A 20065-nucleotide genomic window follows, 5' to 3' on the forward strand; every position below is an offset into this window, starting at 1 on the left:
TTATAATTGTTGTATCTTCTTGATGGATTTAATTTTTTATCATTATAAAATGTCCTTCTTTTCTCTTTCAACACCTTTTTTTTCTTAATGGCTGTTTTATTTAATATTAGTATATAATGTCACTCCAGCCGTCTTTTGGTTATAAAGTTTGCATGATGTATCTTTTTGTACACTTTTATTTTCAATCTCTTGGTATCTTTTAGTGCGAAGCGTGTCTGCTATAGGCAGCATGTAACCAGACCATGATTTTATCTATTCTATAATTCTTTTAATTAGAGTGCTTAGTCTATTTACATTTAATGTGTAATTTCTGGTCAGTTAGGAATACGAGCACCATTTTGTTATTTTTTTTTTCCTAGATAGTCCTACATCTCTGTTGCCTTTCCTATATAAAAGAGGGAAAGAGGAATTAAGCTCATCAGCTGACAGTGAAAATGGGAAATAAGTTATTACAGGTCTAAGGAGAAAAAAGAAAACATAAAACTGGCTTTCTGGGAGATGGAAAAGTAAACATACTAGAGAAATACAGCAGATTTTTGTCACCATTAAGAACATATCTGAGTGACACCTAGATGGCTGAGTCAGTTGAGCATCCGACTCTTGATTTTGGCTCAGGTCATGATCCCAGGGTGGCAGGATCAAGCCCCTCATGGAGCTCTACTCTGAGCATGGAGCCTGCTTGAGATTTTCTCTCTCTGTCTCTCTGTTTCTCTCTCTCTCTCTCCCCCCCCATGCTCTCTAAAATAAAATTAAAAAAAAAAAAAACCCACACCTGAGATTAATAGCCATGAATTTAAAGTGTCACTGGTTGGGGCGCCTGGGTGGCTCAGTCGGTTGAGCGTCCAACTTCAGCTCAAGTCATGATCTCACAGTCCGTGCTGACAGCTCAGAGCCTGGAGCCTGTTTCAGATTCTGTGTCTCCCTCTCTCTCTGCCCCTCCCCTGTTCATGCTCTGTCTCTCTCTGTCTCAAAAAAAAAAAAAAAAAAAAAAAAAAAAGTTAAAGTGTCACTGGTTAGTATGGTTAGAATGGTTTTCCTTCCAGCCATATCCACCTTCAAGTGTGGGCACAGAGTAAACCAAGGCTTGGTTTTTCCAGCCTAGTGGTTTCAGTTAAGTGAATATGATGAAGTGAGAGATGGGCAAAGGAACTGAGGATGTATGCAAGGGATACTGACTAATGAGTGCCTACAGAATTCAGACTGGATAAGAAGGGCAGTGAGGATATTGGGACCCAAGGGAACAGTGAGAAGGTATTTGAAACAATGGATCAGAAGTTGCTGGGAGGCAGGGAGTGGTCAAAGGATTGCTAGAATTGAGGTAATGGGGGGAGAGTGGAAATATAGGCTGCTGTTCTTGAATGAGGTGCTTAGAAATGAGATTATGGAGGAAATGTAGTTAATGGTAGAGGATATGACTGAAAACTGGTGGCTGAAGTTAACTAGAGGAATCACTGAAGTAGAAGATGTCAGAGAATTGACAGACCTCAATATTAGAAGGATCATACAGATAATGAAATCACCAACATGGATTTCCATTATTAATATATTTTCATGAGGCAAGATTAATTTTCAATTTTACAACTGTGACAATTTAGAACCTTTTGGATATCTCACGATTGTCCTAAGTACTATGTGTCAGAACTCCTTACTATGGATATTAGGGCAGTACATATATATTTCTTGTATTACTATAAGGGTACGATGTACCTCTCCTAATGCTTACATTATTACATTATGGTTATCTGTGCCAGGGTTTTGGCTTCTCTATCAGATGATAAAATGTATCAAAACAGGAAGTGTCTCTTAACCTTTATATACTCTAGTGCCAGTATGGCAACTAGCGCATGTTTTCTTTTTAACTTATTTTTTAAAATTAAGATATAATTGCATACAATGTGTAAGTTTATGATGTACAGTGTTTTGGTTTGGCATGTTTATACATTGTAATATGATTACCACTCTAACAACAGCCAACACTTTGAAAGTTTTCAGTGGATATTTGTTGTATAAAACTACTGATTTTATAAGTAGGCTATTGAGCCTTACTGTTTGCCATTCCTTTCAAATAAAAGAAATTGGTTTGTTGAAACTAGAGAATTCTCACTTCTTTTGCACAAGTAGGATTCTGGATGTATCTCTATTAAACTTACCAACAACTGATACGGTTGTTGATTTGCTGGTTTGTATTTTTTACTAAAGTATAACTGGATTATTTTGCTAGGGCTGCCTTAACACAGTACCACAGATTGGGTGACTTAAACAGCAGGAATTTATTTTTTCACAATTTGGGAGGTTGGAAGTCACATAGATAATAAATGGTAAAACCTAAATTTGAGTCCAGATCTAACTAATGTTAGATACACAATCAAGATGTTGGCTGGGTTACTCTCTTCTAAGGCCTCTCTCTTTGGCTTATGGATGGCCATCTTCTCCATGTGTCTTCACATGGTCTTCCTTCCATGTATGTCCAAATCTTCTTACAAGAACCCCAATCATAATGGATTAGGGCCCACCCTAATGACCTCATTTTACCTCTTTAAAGACCCTATCTTCAAATATAGTCACATTCTGAGGTACTGGAGGTTAGGGCTTCAACATATGAATTTAGGGGGCACAATTCAGTATGTAATAGTCACTTCCTTAAGGGAAGGGAATATGTCTTTGATTTCTGTATCACTGGTGCCTAAATGGGGTAGCACACAAAATATTTAATGAGTGTTGCTTATAGAATGACTACAATTCTACATTAGATGAGAAACCAGAAAAGTGAACCCTGGGTCATCTATAGGAGTCTAAGAATGCATGTATATAGTACAAAGTCATTTTGGTGGGGAGGTAGGAACTTCTAATTATTCAATCTATTATTTACTCCCTTCTTTCTCACTTATATACTCACACATTATGAAGAAAAGCACTCAAGTTATTGCAGGTCTGCTTAAGATGTTTCTCTCCTGATTACATACAGTAACAAAGATGACTATGTATATATATCTTGATATATCTTGATGTATATTTTCTTTACACAAAATTAGCATCATACTTAAAATCAAAAATAGATTTATGTTTTAATCTTAATATGATACTATAAACATTTTCCTTTCTTTAATGCATTTTTTTAATGTTTATGTATTTATTTTGAGAGAACACATGTGCATGCACGAGCAGGACAGGGACAAGGAGACGGGGAGAGAGAGAATCATAAGCAGGCTCCACACAACATGAAGCCCCATGCAGGGCTTCGATCCCACAACCATGAGATCATGACCTGAGCCAAAATCAAGAACTGGATGCCTAACCAACTGAGCCACCCAGGTGCACCTAAACATATTCCTAAGTAGTAGTTAAAACATGAATAAAATTTAAAGTTAGATCTGGGCTCAAATTCAGATTCTACCATTTACTTACTATCTGTGTGACTTCAGGCAAGTATGTATCTTCTCTGTGTCTAGGTTTTCTCATCTATGAACTGAGGCAATTTTACTAATTGTCTCGCAAGTTTATAAAGAAGGAGAATTCAGGTAAAATTCTTAGCACAACATTTGACATATGCCAAGAACACATTAAACAATTATTATTATTATCCAAAAAGGGGATCTTAATGGCACCATAATATTAGATGCTGAACATTTGTGTTTTTTCAAACTTTCCACTACAATAAATCTGAAATCTTGGTCTGTATGTCTTGCTCATAAATCTTGGCCTAATGTCTTTGGTTGTTCCCTTAAACTCAAGAGCTAACATATTACACCAAACTTTTTTATTTTCAAGTGAAGTTTTAACAGAAAGGGAGAATAAATAAAATCTATTAATAAGGGAATGCTGAGAAACTGAAATGCTTGGTGAAACAAGCAAAAACCTCTCCCTGGGGTAGCTGAGATGGCTCAGCATGAGGAAAGTTTGAAAATCACTGAGCAAGAAACAAATGTTAAAGTCCTCTCTCTCACTGGAATAAACAATGGGTTGCCAGAATGTGATTGTTCTGGTGCTGTGCCGCAGGCAAACACAGAACAATAGCACTGTGGCTATTTCTTTTAAGCATTCCACAGCTAGGAAGAAATTCAAGCCCTATAAATCCTGTATTCTTTCACAAAGATACTAAGCTTAAAGTGAATGGTTTAGTTAACTCCCTGTATGTAATACAAGCAGTGAACAGATTTTAATGCCACTGGGTAGATCAGTAAAGAAATAAGCTAGACTTTTCATAAACCTATCCTATTAGGAAAAATAAAATGTGGTTTTGGCTACATTAACCTGATTTTCTGCTTCCCTATTATACCAGCACTCAACTGTCAATCAAGTCATAAGTGTAAGAATCAAAGAAATGGTACTTCTATCATAAATGGATTGGAAATGTTCCATAGCAAACTTCTCTTTTTTAATTTAATGTTTATTTATTTTTGAGAGAGAGACAGAGAGAGAGAGAGAGAGAGAGAGCGCGCGTGAGAGAGAGCACGTGCGGGGAGGGGCAGAGAGCGAGGGAGACACAGAATCCGAAGCAGGCTCCAGGCTCTGAGATGTCAGCACAGAGCCCGATGCGGGGCTCAAACTCACAAACCGCAAGATCATGACCTGAGCTGAAGTCGGACACTCAACTGACAGCCACCCAGGTGCCCACATTCCTTAACAAACTTAATCAAAGCATCAAAAGAATTTCTTATCCATCTATAAAAGGCCACTAACTAATCAAAGTAATGTCTATTTAGGTGCAACATTCATAACTCTTTTCAAGGTTCAAACCAACCAAAAAAATGTCAGGCATTAAATTACATCCAAATAAAATATTTTATGGAGATTTTGGATAAATATGTTCTATAAGAGATAACAGGCTCAATGCTAACATTCAATAATTAAGTTTCCTGAGGCTATCAACTTTGCTAAAGAAATTAAAATAAAACAAAATTTGCCTTAGTTTGCTTTTATTTAAATACTTTTTGAAAATGCGGGAATTAGAAAATACATAATAGGGGTGCCTGGGTGGCTCAGTTGGTTAAGCGGCCGACTTCGGCTCAGGTCACGATCTCGCGGTCCATGAGTTCGAGCCCCACGTCGGGCTCTGTGCTGACAGCTCAGAGCCTGGAGCCTGTTTCAGATTCTGTGTCTCCCTCTCTCTGACCCTCCCCCATTCATGCTCTGTCTCTCTCTGTCTCAAAAATAAATAAACGTTAAAAAAAAAAAGAAAATACATAATAAAACAATACAAATTATAAACAAATAATGTAAATTACTCTGTGGAAAATAAGAGATATAAATTATAAAATAATCCTAAACTTCCCAGAGTTTGCAGGTTACAATATTCCCTACTGAAGTATCAAGCCTGCAACCGCAGCTTGTTTTTAAAACAGGTGTCCAAGAGAATGTCACTTGATCTAACGTGTCCTTGCTTTGGTAAGTGATACTGACACTGAGGCCAAGAATAAGAATTATGCTTTGACTAGGTCTCTGAACTGACCACAGTCTATTCAAGCTACTTTAGCATTTGAACACCAAGCAAATATGCTTATGTTAATTACCGTCATGTGATCTTGACATGAATTAATCCCTGTTCCTATTAACTTCCCTAGTAAATGAAGCTTTAATGCTTAACTGATAACAAAGTGCTGGGATAATCCAGAGCAATACAAATTTAACAGATGAGGGAGCAATAAGTAATGGCCATTCATCTTATTAATATAATACATATTTATTTCACATGGCAGAAAGACTGTATTAAAATTACATCCTGGCCTAGCGTTAAAACTGAAACCAAGATAGGTAGGGAGGGGTGGGAATGTAATTCCTATTTAGATGTTCATATTTTCTCCACAGTAAGTTTTTCACGTGTTGGTACTGATGATTATAGGATGTCACAGAATTTGATAATCAGACAATATGAATCAACAACTGATAGGGTTTGACAGTTTGTTAACTCATCTAGTAATTACTTGCTTACAACAGCATACAAATAGCAGTGACTCCAATCTCCATAAAGGGTATTTTTATTCAGAATATAGTATCCCTAACCACCACTCTAGGTAACCAAAGTACCATAACTTCTAAAAACAAATGTTACAAGTCAGAACTTGTTTTTTATTTGATTAATATTAATCCTAAAAATGTAACAACTAAATACAGTTGGTAATTAAAAATATAGTTTTATTTATTGGAACAAAGCAGTACCATGCTAGAATCTATTAATTTAGATATTTCTTTAAGGCAGTAACCCTATAGTACTACTTTTAGGAAACTGACTCTACCCAAATTGATATTATGGCTTGAACAAGTGGGTCTAGAGTCACGCATGATCTGTTCGGGTAAAATATCCACAAATGCTTTCTGTGTGTTGGTTATTGTCTAGACTTTGATTTTTTCCTCCTTTTCCCCATAACTATTATAACTACTCCCACTGCTACTGGCTCATTCTTATTAAGCAGGAACTCAAGATGGAAAACACATTTAAGTGAAAAAAAAAAAAAAACAGCTTACAAAATATTGTATTATAATTCTATTTCTGTAAAATCACAAGTGTCCTTACAGATGTGTGTTTTAAAAATGAGAGTTCAAATACTAGTAGTGGTTATCTTGGAAGGTAGAATTACGTATGAACTTTTATTTTTGCTTTCTGTTTTATTATTTTTGAAACGTACAATGAACATTTAAGATGAAAAATCTACTTTATTTTTTTTTAATATTTTTTTAAAAATTTATTTATTTTTGAGACAGAGAGAGACAGAGCATGGGTCAGGGAGGGTCAGAGAGAGAGAGGGAGACACAGAATCCGAAGCAGGCTCCAGGCTCCGAGCTGTCAGCACAGAGCCTGATGCGGGGCTCGAACTCACGGACTGTGAGATCATGACCGGAGCCTAAGTCGGACGGACTCCCAACCGACTGAGCCACCCAGGCGCCCCAAAATCGACTTTATTTTTAATCATGTACTGTGTACTGTGTCCTTGACATATTTATTATTTAATAGTGGGTCAATAAAAAGAATATTTATATTTGGTTCTTAAATAGCAATAATTATATAATAGAGTAGGGGAAAATGCAAGCAAGCCTTAACGTTATTCAGCTTTAGACAAGCCACTGTTTCAACTATTTCAAAACAGGATAAATTAAAAATGAGGAGTGAGCTTGAAGAGTCATTTCAACCTATTATTTATTACTGCCAACAAGGCGACTCACAGAAGCAACAAGGTCCTGCTGGTGGGATCCCTGCCATCAACATTCATATCTACACCTTCTAACATTTTAGAAATCACTTAAGAAATGCTCAGAGGTTTACTAAGTGGCAATCTAGTGCACTCACATAAGATCTCTGGGCCTTTTTTCCCTTATGGAATTTAAGAGACAATAAAACAGATTTGGATACAAAAGTATTTTAAAGAAGCAGGTTATGACCTAACCTAAAATTGAAAGCATTTATGAATAGATCCAAAGGTAATTATATCTTTCAGTACTTAGGTATTCAAAAATCCAATCTTTTTTTCTCTAGGGCTCAAAGTTCTTTACTTTTGTCACTAGTTATTTTTCATCTAAATGAAAAGTCCTCACTTTTACAATCTGTAAAAGAATGAAGTTCAGAGAAATAATCTTCAGGGTCCCTTTGAGTCTTAAAATTTTATTACTCTCTGAAAGGCCATATTAATCATTATTTTTTCTTAGTTTTGACAGGAATTAATAACTGAGAAAAGTGGTATTTTTAGCTTTATTTACAGAGTCCAGAATTACTTTTCATTACAAGAGATTCTAAGAAATATATATATTTTTATTTATCACTTCAGTGACTACATAAAAATATAGCAAGAATATTTTCACTAATAAAATCTGAAATCATTCAAAATAATAATAAAAAAGAAATTAACATTGGTATTAAGTACTTTCAAGAATATTCCAAAAACAAATAACCCACCTGATGACCTGGTTACAGTGGGCACACATTGGAGTTCGTTTCCCTGCAGGAATGTGCTCAGCTCTTTGCACTAAAGTGCCTTGGTCATGTGACTGGGGCTGTCCCCTGGCTGAGTTGGCTGGTGCTACTGCTCCTGATGAGGCTGCACTGTTTGAGATTCTTCCACTGGAAAGTGCTAGGAATTAAGACACAGAAGAATCAGAATGAGAATAAGCCAAATATAAAGTTTTTCTAATATTCAAATAATAATATTACTTTGTAAAATCATCTATTCATATATAGCAACACGGGCCTACCTCAAGAAGCAAGAAAAATCTCAAATACACAACATAACCTTACACCTAAAGGAGCTAGAAAAAGAACAGCAAAGGAAGCCTAAAGCCAGCAGAAGAAAGGAAATAATAAAGATTAGAGCAGAAATAACTGATACAGAAACAAAACAAAACAAAAACCTAGTAGAATAGATCAATAAAACTCAGAGCTGGTTCTTTGAAGGAATTCATAAAACTGATAACCCCCTAGCCACGCTTATCAAAAAAAAGAGAAAGGACCCAAATAATAAAAATCATGAATGAGAGAGGAGAGATCATAATCAACACCACAGAAATGCAAACAATTATAAGAGAATATTATGAAAAATTATATGCCAACAAACTGAGCAACCTGGAAGAAATAGATAAATTCCTAGAAACATAAACTATCAAAACTGAAATAGGAAGAAATAGGACATTTGAACAGACTGATAACCAGCAAAGAAATTGAATTCGCAGTAAAAAATCTCCCAAGAAACAAGTCCAGGGCCAGATGGTTTCCCAGGGAAAATCAACCAAACCTTTAAAGAGAAGTTAATTCCTATTTTTCTCAAACTGTCCCAAAAAATAGAAATGGAAGGAAAATTTTCCAACTCATTCTATGAGGCCAACATAACCTCAAAAAATTAAAAATAGAAATACCAGGGGTGCCTGGGTGGCTCAGTCAGTTAAGCGTCCAACTTTAGCTCAGGTCATGATCTCATTGTTGGTGGGTTCAAGCCCCATGTTGGGCTCTGCGCTGACAGCGCAGAGCCTGGAGTCTGCTTCTGGTTCTGTATCTCCCTCTCTCTCTGCCCCTCCCCCACTCGCACTCTGTCTTTCTCTGTCTCTTGAAAATAAATAAATGTTAAAAAAGCTATTTTAAAAACAGAAATACCATATGATCCAGTAATTCCACTATGGGGTATTAACCCAAAGAAAACAAAAACAGTAATTCGAAAATATATATGCAACCCTACGTTTTCTGTTGCATTATATACAACAGTCAAAATATGGAAGCAACATAATGTATCCATCAACAGATAAGGAAGATGTGGTAAAGATATATAATGGACTATTACTCAGCCATAAAAAGGAATTAAATCTTGCCATTTGCAACAACACGGATGGACCTAAAGTAAGTCAAATAAGGCAGGAGGTTGGGGGGATGGGAGAAATGGGTGGAGGGGATTAAGAGATATAAACTTCCAGTTATAAAATAAATAAGTCACGGGGATGAGAAATACAGCTTAGGGAATATAGTTAAAAGTACTGTAATAACATTTGTATGGTAACAGACGGTAACTACATTTACTATGGTAAGCATGGTATAATGTATAGAATGGTCAAAAACCACTATGTTATACACCACTATGTTATACAACTAATATAACATTGTATGTCAACTATACTTGATAAAAACTTTTAAAATAATAATAATTATTTTCAGGCAGGAAGACACACACATTTCAAGATAACGGGTTAGCTTTGGGAAAGACACAAAGGAAGTGAGCAAAATTGCAAAGTGGCTTCAATCACATCTGTAATACTGTATTAAATATTAAAGCAAATGCAGAATTATATAAAAAAAAACCTATTCATTTGCTTATTCACTCACTCACATTTATGGAGACACTATGTATCAAACACTGGACTGTGACTACAGAAATAAACAGAAAAGAAAATCAAGGATTACAACACAGTGAAAGAGTCTTAAAATTTTATTACTGTCTGAAAGGCCACATTAAATGTTTGGTTTTTTTTTTTTTTTTCTTAGTTTTGACAGGAATGAATAACCTAGAAAATTGGTATATTTAGCTTTATTAAGTCTGGAGTTACTTTTCATTACCAGGGATTCTAAGAAATGTGTGTGTGTGTGTGTGTGTGTGTGTGTGTGTGTGTGTGTGTGTGTGCGTGCATTATACCTATGTATATAAATACATACAAATATAAATATAAAAATAAATATATATAATGTGTTATAAGAAAAGCAGAGTTGCCTCTGCTTCCAAGAGGAGATGCAGTTAAGCTGAGCATTGACAGCAAGATACTTCTACTCATCTAGACATCTCTGCTAATCATCAGATAGATTTAACTCCAAGTACATCAGAGGCACATTAAATATCTCAATGTGTTACAAGATAATAAAAATAAAAATGAACTCAATGTATTACCTCTCTTCCTGTATTCTCTAAGTAGACTGTAAAATCGGTCATCCAGTCATATAAGGTAGCTACTTAAGAACCATTCTAGGACCTTCCTCTCTCTCATCTGTGGTAATAATGGGTCCTGCTGATTTTACATCACAAGTACTTCTTGATTTTGCCCATCATCACCCATTCCGACAATACCGTCCTGGTTTAGGTCCTAAATCTCTCCCACCTTGCTGGTCGCCAAAATGTCTTATCCTTCAATGCATCCTCCCAACTGCCACCAAGGACTGAAATCTTATCAGGTCACAACTCTGATACAGCACTTCAAGCATCTCCTTCTTCTCTGACCACTGAATGTAGTCCATGCTTCTAAGCACTGCATTCAGGGCCCTCCAAGTGCTCTCTGCCTGCCCCACAGTCTCACTGCTCACCACCCTTTGCCTCAGTCTTCATGCTGCAGCAACGCCCAATGCCTCAAGTTTTCTTGTAAGCCCATCTATGCACAGGCTGTCTTCACTGTCCTTTCTCTCCCCTTCTCTCTATTTACCTAGTAGCCACTACATAGCATTTAAGATTCAACCCAGAAGTCAACTGCTCTAAAAATCTTCCCTGAAGTACCTCTCCCCACTGCCCATGCCACATAATCCAGATTAAATGTTTCTCTTTCACATTCCCATAATTTTCTGTGAATAACTTTATTACTGTTTCTACTTCACATATCTGTGCCTCTTCCTCCCCAACTAAAAAGCAAGCTCCCTGAGGGCAGGAACTATGCCTTATTCCTCAGCCTAGGAGCTAATACGGTGTTTGGAATGAACAAATGAATCAATGAATGAACTGGAATCAATACATAACTGAATGGGGCGCCTGGGTGGCTCAGTCAGTTGAGCGTCCAACTTTGGCTCAGGTCATGATCTCACGGTTCATGAGTTTAAGCCCCACATTGGGCTCTCTGCTGTTAACGCAGAGCCTGCTTTGGATCCTCTGTCTCCCTCTCTCTGTCCCTCCCCGACTCGTGCACACATGCTCTCTCTCTCAAAATAAATAAACATTTAAAAAACATAAACGAATGTAAAAACTGTGACAACCTGGAACCAACAGGAGGGCTGCTCCTTACCCACAGGCAATTACGATATAGTGGAAAAGACATATATTCAAAAAACATTTAAAAGGACTAACTCTTATTTATAATAAATAAATAATAATATAAATTTACTGCATGTGTGTGTATTGACAGGATTCATTTTACAGCTGTGGTTTTAATTGGTAAGATTAATTGGGCTAATTGAAAGAATAACTCTCCCTTACCAGAATAAAGCCTGTTTGCAATGATGGGCAATTACAGATTCAGAAACCCAGCTTTTATAAACACATAGCACATCTACAGGGCTCTCTGCCTGGCACTTGAGCCATGAAATGCCATTTTACAGACCAGTGAGCTTTACCATTGTCCTTGTTTCAAGTGACTCAACTGGGCTAGGAAAATGTTTTCACTCCCTTAGATTCATGCTTCCTCGTATAGAAATGGGAAAGAATATTACTGTGTACATTCTTCTTCCTTGTTACCGCGTTTACTTACACAGCACAACTTGCTCCTCTGTGCGTCTTCCATTTCTGTATCCAGACCTGATTTCTCTTAGAGCAACAGATAAGCATTTTCAATGCCAATTCCTGTTCTTGTCTTTAAATTCAAGATATGAAAAATGGATTTCATCTTTTTCCACACATTACCTCAGAACTCCTTCCTGTATGTCTGAATTGTGCCACTTAGTGAGGCACAGCGCTCTGTCTCCTATGTGCCTGACAGTCCGCAGACCCTAACAACTGTTCTGCTGTAAATGTTTCCAAGGTCTGTCCCTTCTTTTTAATCCAACCCATGATCTGTCATTTGAGTCCTGGTCTTGAATCTCTCAAGTCTGGACAACTGCAAGTCTCCTAACCAGTCTCTCTGCTGCCAATTTCTTTCCAACCTTTTCTGCTGGATTATTTTCCCAAATACACTACTCTCATCATGGTTTCTTGCTTATTCAGTCTTGACAGCCCAGTCCCTCAAGGAGCTCACTCCGGTCTTCTTTATGACCTTGTCTTTTATGCTCACTCACATCCCTGCCATCACCCTACTCTATTATAGTTACTTAATATTTAACTTGTGCCATCACTATTTGAAGGCACTCTTGTCAAATCCTTATAACAGCTCTATGATTCAGGCAAGATTAGCACCACTTTTTTTTATTCTGAGGCAAAGAATGGTAAGAGACTGGTCCAAGGCCACACAGCAAATAAAAGGCAATCCTGAACCTAGGCGGTTTGGCTCCAGAGTCTGTGTTCTTAACCACTATGCTATAGTTTACTCACTGTCCCTTGAACATGTCAGGTTAGGCCCTGCCTCTATGACCATTAGCCAATGAAATGTCCCTTTCTCCAGTACCACTCATACTTTTCTCCTTCTACAAGGCTCATGGAAGTTCCATTCCCTGAGCTCCCTGCCACCACCCCATCTGCCCTGAAGATCCCAGCTAGCAGTGTCCTTGCTCTTTTTTTTTTTTTTTTTTTTTTTTTTTTTTGAGAGAGAGACAGAGAGAGTATGAGCAGAAGAGGGGCAGAGAGAGAGACAGTGAGAAAGAATCCCAAGCAGGCTCCATCCTGAACGCAGAACCTGATGCAGAGCTTGAACCTACAACCATAAGACCATGACCTGAGCCAAAATCAAGAGTCAGACACTTAACCAATTGAGCCACCCAGGCACCCTTCTTGCTCCTCTTAACATCCACAACACCCTTGCCTGCATAATTTGTTTATCAACATCTTATATCCTTACAACCTTCCTAAGGCAATGATAAACTTTTTTTTAATGTTTATTTATTTTTGGGAGAGAGACAGAGTGAGACAAGTGCGAGCAGGGGAGGGACAGAAAGACACGGAGACACAGAATCTGAAGCAGGCTCCAGGCTCCGAGCTGTCAGCACAGAGCTCCACATGGGCTCAAACCCACGAACTGCGAGATCATGACCTGAGACAAAGTCAACGCTCAACCGACTGAGCCACCCAGGGGGCCCCCTATAATGATAAACTTTTAAACAAAGAGGACAAACTATGTAATTCTGTCTACCCGCTATCAGAAAACAGCCTCACAAAGAGAAGGAAAAAAAAAAAAATTAACATTTAATCATGCAAAAGAAAAAAGGGAAGGTTCCAAATCACTTTCATTTTGCCTTTTTAAAGAGCAATATTGAGACGGATATTTTTAAAATGTGGATCAGGGTCAGGATTTCAAACAGTGGGAAAGTTACCAATTGAAAAATATGAAAATCAGACCTCAAAGAGAGTGAAACCCTTTCATCTACCATATGCCTTTATTTTATCACATTATCTATGCATAAGCCCTACAGTACTGAGTCACTGGGACATTTTTAGCAATAAAAGAGTGTAGTAATTCTCCATCCATCAGTCACTGTAAAATGGGACATAATCCACCTGGCCCATGCCTCAAGGAGAAGGTACATGGGAAACTAGCTTATTTAACATGAGAAGCCATTCTTAAACATGAAACATGTGACTGTGTCTTCAACACATGTAATAAGCCCTAAGCTCACTTCTGTTCCTTGCTTGGGAAGAAAAGCCTTGTTTTCTGTTACTGCCCCATTTTAACCACTTTGGATAAGACAGAAATTCTCACACCTCCGTTTTGTTGCTGTGTTGCTAGCACACTGGCCCGCACACAAAGCTACACAAGCCCTGTTAATTACCAAGCCACGAACATTTCCAAGGCATAGTTATTTCCCGTATGAATAAAGTGATGTTTCACTTCTTCAGACTGAATTTCTCACTACTTTAGCACAGTAATGGGCAACTTTCGTGCCATCAAGTGCCAAGCCCCTGGCCTCTGCTCGCTTGGCTTAATGGGGAGAGGGAGGTGTAAGAAGGTGAGGTCTTCCAACAGGGAAGGCACCATGAAATGAGCCTTGTTTCCTTAATAATTCTGCAGAGAACTGCACTACTATGCAGGGAAAAACGATCTTCCATGGGTGGTACAGAGACCAAAACACTTCACATTTATTGAACCTGTCATGAAAATCATGTTTATGTAGAAAAAAATATACATCTCTTTAGAGATAGTAGTTTAAAGATGACAATCTACTTATTTGTAATAAAAACAACTATTTCTTTTAAGTTTTAATAGAGCTATTAAATAGGACCATTAGATTAGCCCCATTTCATAATCTATGAATCTAAGTCACAAAAAATGTAAGTGACTTAAACTGAATAATGAATGAGTCAATAAAGTGTCATCCTGAGAACATCAGAAAGAAGTTAGTTCTTGACTCAAGTTTTCCTTTTTAACTTTAATCTTGAGCAACTTCCATAAAATTTGGCTTCTTTGTGGCTAATCTCTACCCTATTGGGGACATGTTGGAAAATTAATTTTTATTCTTTTATATAAAGTACATTTCAGCACCACAAAACTCATCTAGAAATTTAAAGCCAAGTCGGTTAAGCGTCCGACTTCAGCCAGGTCACGATCTCGCGGTCCGTGAGTTCGAGCCCCGCGTCAGGCTCTGGGCTGATGGCTCAGAGCCTGGAGCCTGGAGCCTGTTTCCGATTCTGTGTCTCCCTCTCTCTCTGCCCCTCCCCCGTTCATGCTCTGTCTCTCTCTGTCCCAAAAATAAATAAAAAAACGTTGAAAAAAAAAATTAAAGAAATTTAAAGCCACTAGCTACTCTCCAAACGAACAGTGTATCTTATTAACTTTAGAATGGTTATTGATGAGTCATCTGAAGGTTTAGAACAACATACCTTCATACTTATTTGCTGAATTGCTAGTGTTTCAAATATTTGTCATATTTGTCATATATTGAAGTATTCTAAGAGGCAATACATTTTTAAAAAGCAAACAGATCCCTGACTTACTAAACATGAAATTTAAAGTCATCTCTTTTGGACTGCAGACTATAAACTGCAGATAAAGAATTTTAAAAAATGGAACCACACAATATTCATTAATTTAGGTAGGACACTTACCTCCTGTTGTTAGGGAAATCTTTGTGATATACCATTTGAATTTTTTTTTAAATGTTTATTTATTTTTGACAGAGAGAGAGAGACAGAGCATGAGCAGGGGAGGGGCAGAGAGAGAGGGAGACACAGAATCTGAAGCAGGCTCCAGGCTCTGAGCTGTGAGCACAGAGACCAACGCGGGGCTCGAACTCACAGACTGTGAGATCATGACCTGAGCTGAAGTCGGATGCTCAACTGACTGAGCCACCCAGGTGCCCCATGTGATATACCATTTGAAAACATAAAGTAAAAATTCTCCACTCGAGGGGCGCCTGGGTGGCTCAGTCAGTTAAGTGTCTGACTTCGGTTTCAGGTCATGATCTCACGGTTTCTGAGTTTGAGCCCCGTGTCTGGCTCTGTGCTGACAGCTCAGAGCCTGGAGCCTGCTTTGGATTCTGTGTCTCCCTCTCTCTCTGCCCCTCCCCCAATCGTGCTCTTTCTCTCTCAAAATTAAACGTTAAAATTTTTTTTTTAAATTCTCCACTCTAGAAAGATCTTAATCACATTATTTCCCAAGCAGGTGATTCAGGTTTGTATTATTTAGCAAATTAGTTAACGTACGTTTTAAGCAATCTTATATAATTATAATATAATATACATAATGTTGGTTATATGTAATATTAAAATAATTATATAAATATATAATATAAAATACTATATTATAGTATATAGTATTGTACTATACTATAATTGTTTACTGTGTGCTTCAAAAATAGCTGACCTCACTAAAAGACACCTGTTTATATAAATAGCTTTTGGAGAAAAAGCAGAGATTAAGAGCAAAAGAACCCATGGTAGTACAATGTATGAATTCTCTGAAATCAGATGCTACCTAACTGTATAAAAAAGTAGGGGGGCGCCTGGGTGGCGCAGTCGGTTAAGCGTCCGACTTCAGCCAGGTCACGATCTCGCGGTCCGTGAGTTCGAGCCCCGCGTCGGGCTCTGGGCTGATGGCTCGGAGCCTGGAGCCTGTTTCCGATTCTGTGTCTCCCTCTCTCTCTGCCCCTCCCCCGTTCATGCTCTGTCTCTCTCTGTCCCAAAAATAAAAATAAAACGTTGAAAAAAAAAATTAAAAAAAAAAAAAAAGTAGGGTATTTGATATTTTTGCTTTCTACTCCTGCTCAAAAAAGGCTGTTAACTCTAAACCAATACATTTTTTAATGTTTTATTTTTTTATGTTTGAGACAGAGGGCACAAGTGGGGGAGGTACAGAGACAAGAAGGGGACAGAGGATCTGAAGCAGGCTCTGCACTGACAACATCGAGCCCTATGTGGAGCTCTAACCCATGGACTGCGAGATCACGACCTGAGCCAAAGTCCGAGGCTCAACTGAGCTGAGCCACCCAGGGGTCCCTACACCAATCCATTTTAAAAAAATAGTAGTGAAGATTATAATGTATACATTAAACACCTGGCCAGACTGTACTCAAATAGGAATGAAACTCATCAGTTGACTCTTTTGGTTCAAGTCAAATTATTCAACTAATAGTAAAATATTCTTATTACTGACATGCGATAGGTGAAAAAATACTGTATTATGTCAAACCTTACTTGGAAACTTAAGTCAGTGGGGGCTAGGGGGATGATATCTCAAAAAGAAAAAAAAAAAACTCAAAAAAATCTCAAAAAATAAACAACAGAGGTATTTAATGTCTTCTAAGGTAGGTTACTCTTACTAGATGTTGTGATTTGAATTGCTGAAAATATCATTCATTAGAAGAGCAAGTTTTGTGTTAGGAGATGAACTGCTCATCAAAGTATGAGAAAAACATAACCTGACGATTTCTTACCACCTCCACAGTATATCCTTGGTCCAAGCCACCAACATCTCTTGCTTGGCTTAACTGTAGTCACTGGTTATAGAGACGTAGCTTCGACTCTTGATAACAATACAGAGGCCAGAAAAAAACTAAGCCAGACCATGCTACTCCTTTGCTCAAAACTCTCCAATTTGAGCTCCCTTCTAATCAATGGTCATACAGAATCAGATTCCTGCTCCCTCTCTGAATTGCCACTCTCCCTTTGCCCATTACGTACAAGGCACACTGGCTTCCTTATGGTTTCTCTAAATGGCCAGCATTCTTCTCTGATTCAGGGCCTTTGTACTTTCTCTTCTCTCCTTCTGGAAATATTTTCCAGCTGTTTGCATGACTTGCTCCTCACTTCCTGCCGGTTTTCTACTCAAAGGCCATTTTATCAATGTGGCTCTCTCTCACTATCCTATATGAAGGGGCAACCTGCTACCCACAATCCAGCATTCCCTATACTCACTAACTGGTTTATCTTTCTCCATAGTGTTCATCCCCATTTAACATATTTTATATTCTTTTTATTGTTTTCTTATTTTCTGTCTCTTCAGACCTTAAGGCCAGGGACACTATTTTATTCATTGAAACACCTCTAGCATCTAGAACAGTCCCTGGCATATTGCTTAATATATCTTTGTTTAGAGAATCAATGACTCCAGTAACCAAAATTATCATCTTCCCGCTAAAAGGAACCAGACTCCTTAAAAAAAAAAAACTGCTAATTACAGAATTGGGGCAGAAAATAAACAAGGGAAGTCTAGAATATCTTCTCATATTAGCAAGGAAGGAAGCTATCAAAGACTACCAGAGTGGTATCAAAGGGACTTCAAAGAAGTAGATGAGACAGTTTGAGCATTAATAAAGATAATAACCATGGACTACAATACTTCAAATATGTTTAACCCCATGAGCTCACAATGATTTCTGAAATTAGAAAAAAAATAGCATTAATCATCTTTAGAGGATGCTAAGGAAACAATTACTTTAAAAAACAGTAAAATTTAATAAAGAAAAAGAACCAAACGTTAACAATTTATCAGTCTGTAACTGATATATTTCATTTATATGCCATTCATTCCCCTGCCATTTCTGAACCATTCTGAAGCAAATGCAACATCTATCACGTCATTGATAATATTTCAATATCATCCCTAAAAGAACACTCTTTTTAAAAACCTAACCATAATTAGGGGCGCCTGGGTGGCTTGGTTGGTTAAGCGTCCGACTTCGGCTCAGGTCATGATCTCACGGTCTGAGGGTTTGAGCCCCGCATCGGGCTCTGTGCTGACAGCTCAGAGCCTGGAGCCTGTTTCGGATTCTGTGTCTCCCTCTCTCCGTGGCCCTCCCCCGTTCATGCTCTGTCTCTCTCTGTCTCAAAAATAAATAAACGTTAAAAAAAAAAATTAAAAAAAAAAATAAAAACCTAACCATAATTCAATTATCACACCTAAAATAAAAATTTTGTTATCATCAAATAACCAATTTTTAAAAATAAGAAATTTTTAATTTCTCCTGTTAATCCCTGTATTAGTTGTCTCTTGCTTATTATATATAACAGCTTGTTGGCTAAAAAACAACACAAGTATATTGCTTTATAGTTTTCCCACATGGATGTTACTGAGCAAATCAAAGTGTTGTTAGGGCTGTTTCCAGGGGCGCCTGGGTGGCTCAGTCGGTTGAGCACCTGACTTCGGCTCAGGTCACGATCTTGCGGTCTGTGAGTTTAAGCCCCGCGTCAGGCTCTGTGCTGACAGCTCAGAACCTGGAGCCTCCTTCAGATTCTGTGTCTCCTTCTCTCTCTGCCCCCACACATCCACTCTCTGTCTCTGTCTCTCAAAAATAAATAAACATTAAAAAAAAAAAAAAAAAGTGTTGTCAGGGATGTTTCCTTCTGGAGGTTCTAGAGAAAATTCATTTTTTTGCCTTTTCAAGCGTCTAGAGGCTGCCCAAATCCAGGGCTTCATGGCCCTCTTCTGCCACCTCAAAGCCAGCAACAAGCCTTGCATTACTTTATCCCCCTCTCTTCTGCTTTCCTCTTCCAGTTTTAAAGACCCTTGTGATTGCACTGGGCTCCCCAGGATAATGCAGGATAGTAGCCCTATTTGAAGGTCAGCTGATAGTGACTGTAAGCCCTTCTGCATCCCTAGTTCACCTATGATACGCAATATAACAGATTCATAGGTTCTGGGTATTAAGGACATGGCCATCTTTCGACATTTGGGGGTGGGAGGTGGGGAGCATTATTTTGCCTACAACACACACCCCAACACAGTATTAACCAGGATCCAAATAAGGTCTGCTTATTTGGTTTGTCTTTTAAATTGCTTTTAATCTATAATCCCTTTCATTATCTCATCCCTTTCAATATACATGTAGAAGAAACCACATCTCTAGTTATATATATATATATATATATATATATATATATATATATATATAATGTGTGTGTGTGTACTGAACTTTTCTTTCTATAGTAAAACTTAAAAGATTTTACACATACTAAACTGAATTATTTCATTTTTACATTATGAGGTATTATTATTACATTAAAAAACATTTTTTAACGTTTATTCATTTTTGAGAGACAGAGACAGAGTGCAAGCAGGGGAGGACAGAGAGAGAGGGAGACACAGAATCCAAAGCAGGCTCCGGGATCCGAGCTGTCAGCACAGAGCCTGACGCGGGGCTCGAACTCATGAACCCTGAGATCATGACCTGAGCCAAAATCGGACACTTAACCGACTGAGCCACCCAGGCGCCCCTTGTTATTACTTTTTAATAGGCCAAGAATATAAAGGTCAGAAAGGATAAGTGGCTTACCTAAGGACATATAGGGCAATAAAAGGAGGGAAATGTTTTTTTAACAACTACTAC

The 20065-nt window shown here is 37.8% G+C and overlaps 1 protein-coding gene across 14 annotated transcripts in view; it reads right to left on the reverse strand.

Annotated features, from left to right (window-relative positions):
• PDLIM5 (PDZ and LIM domain 5) overlaps nucleotides 1-20065 on the reverse strand; it is a 225507-nt gene that overhangs the window by 17200 nt on the left and 188242 nt on the right. For all 14 annotated transcript variants that reach the window (XM_086704559.1, XM_086704564.1, XM_086704558.1 and 11 more), the window contains one exon: nucleotides 7886-8060. In XM_086704559.1, the coding sequence (XP_086560685.1) occupies nucleotides 7886-8060 (175 nt within the window). The remainder of the gene's footprint in view (nucleotides 1-7885; nucleotides 8061-20065) is intronic.

Source organism: Puma concolor, chromosome B1 (assembly GCF_028749965.1).
Source record: "Puma concolor isolate L17-30 chromosome B1, mPumCon1.1.hap2, whole genome shotgun sequence".
Taxonomy (NCBI): domain Eukaryota; kingdom Metazoa; phylum Chordata; class Mammalia; order Carnivora; family Felidae; genus Puma; species Puma concolor.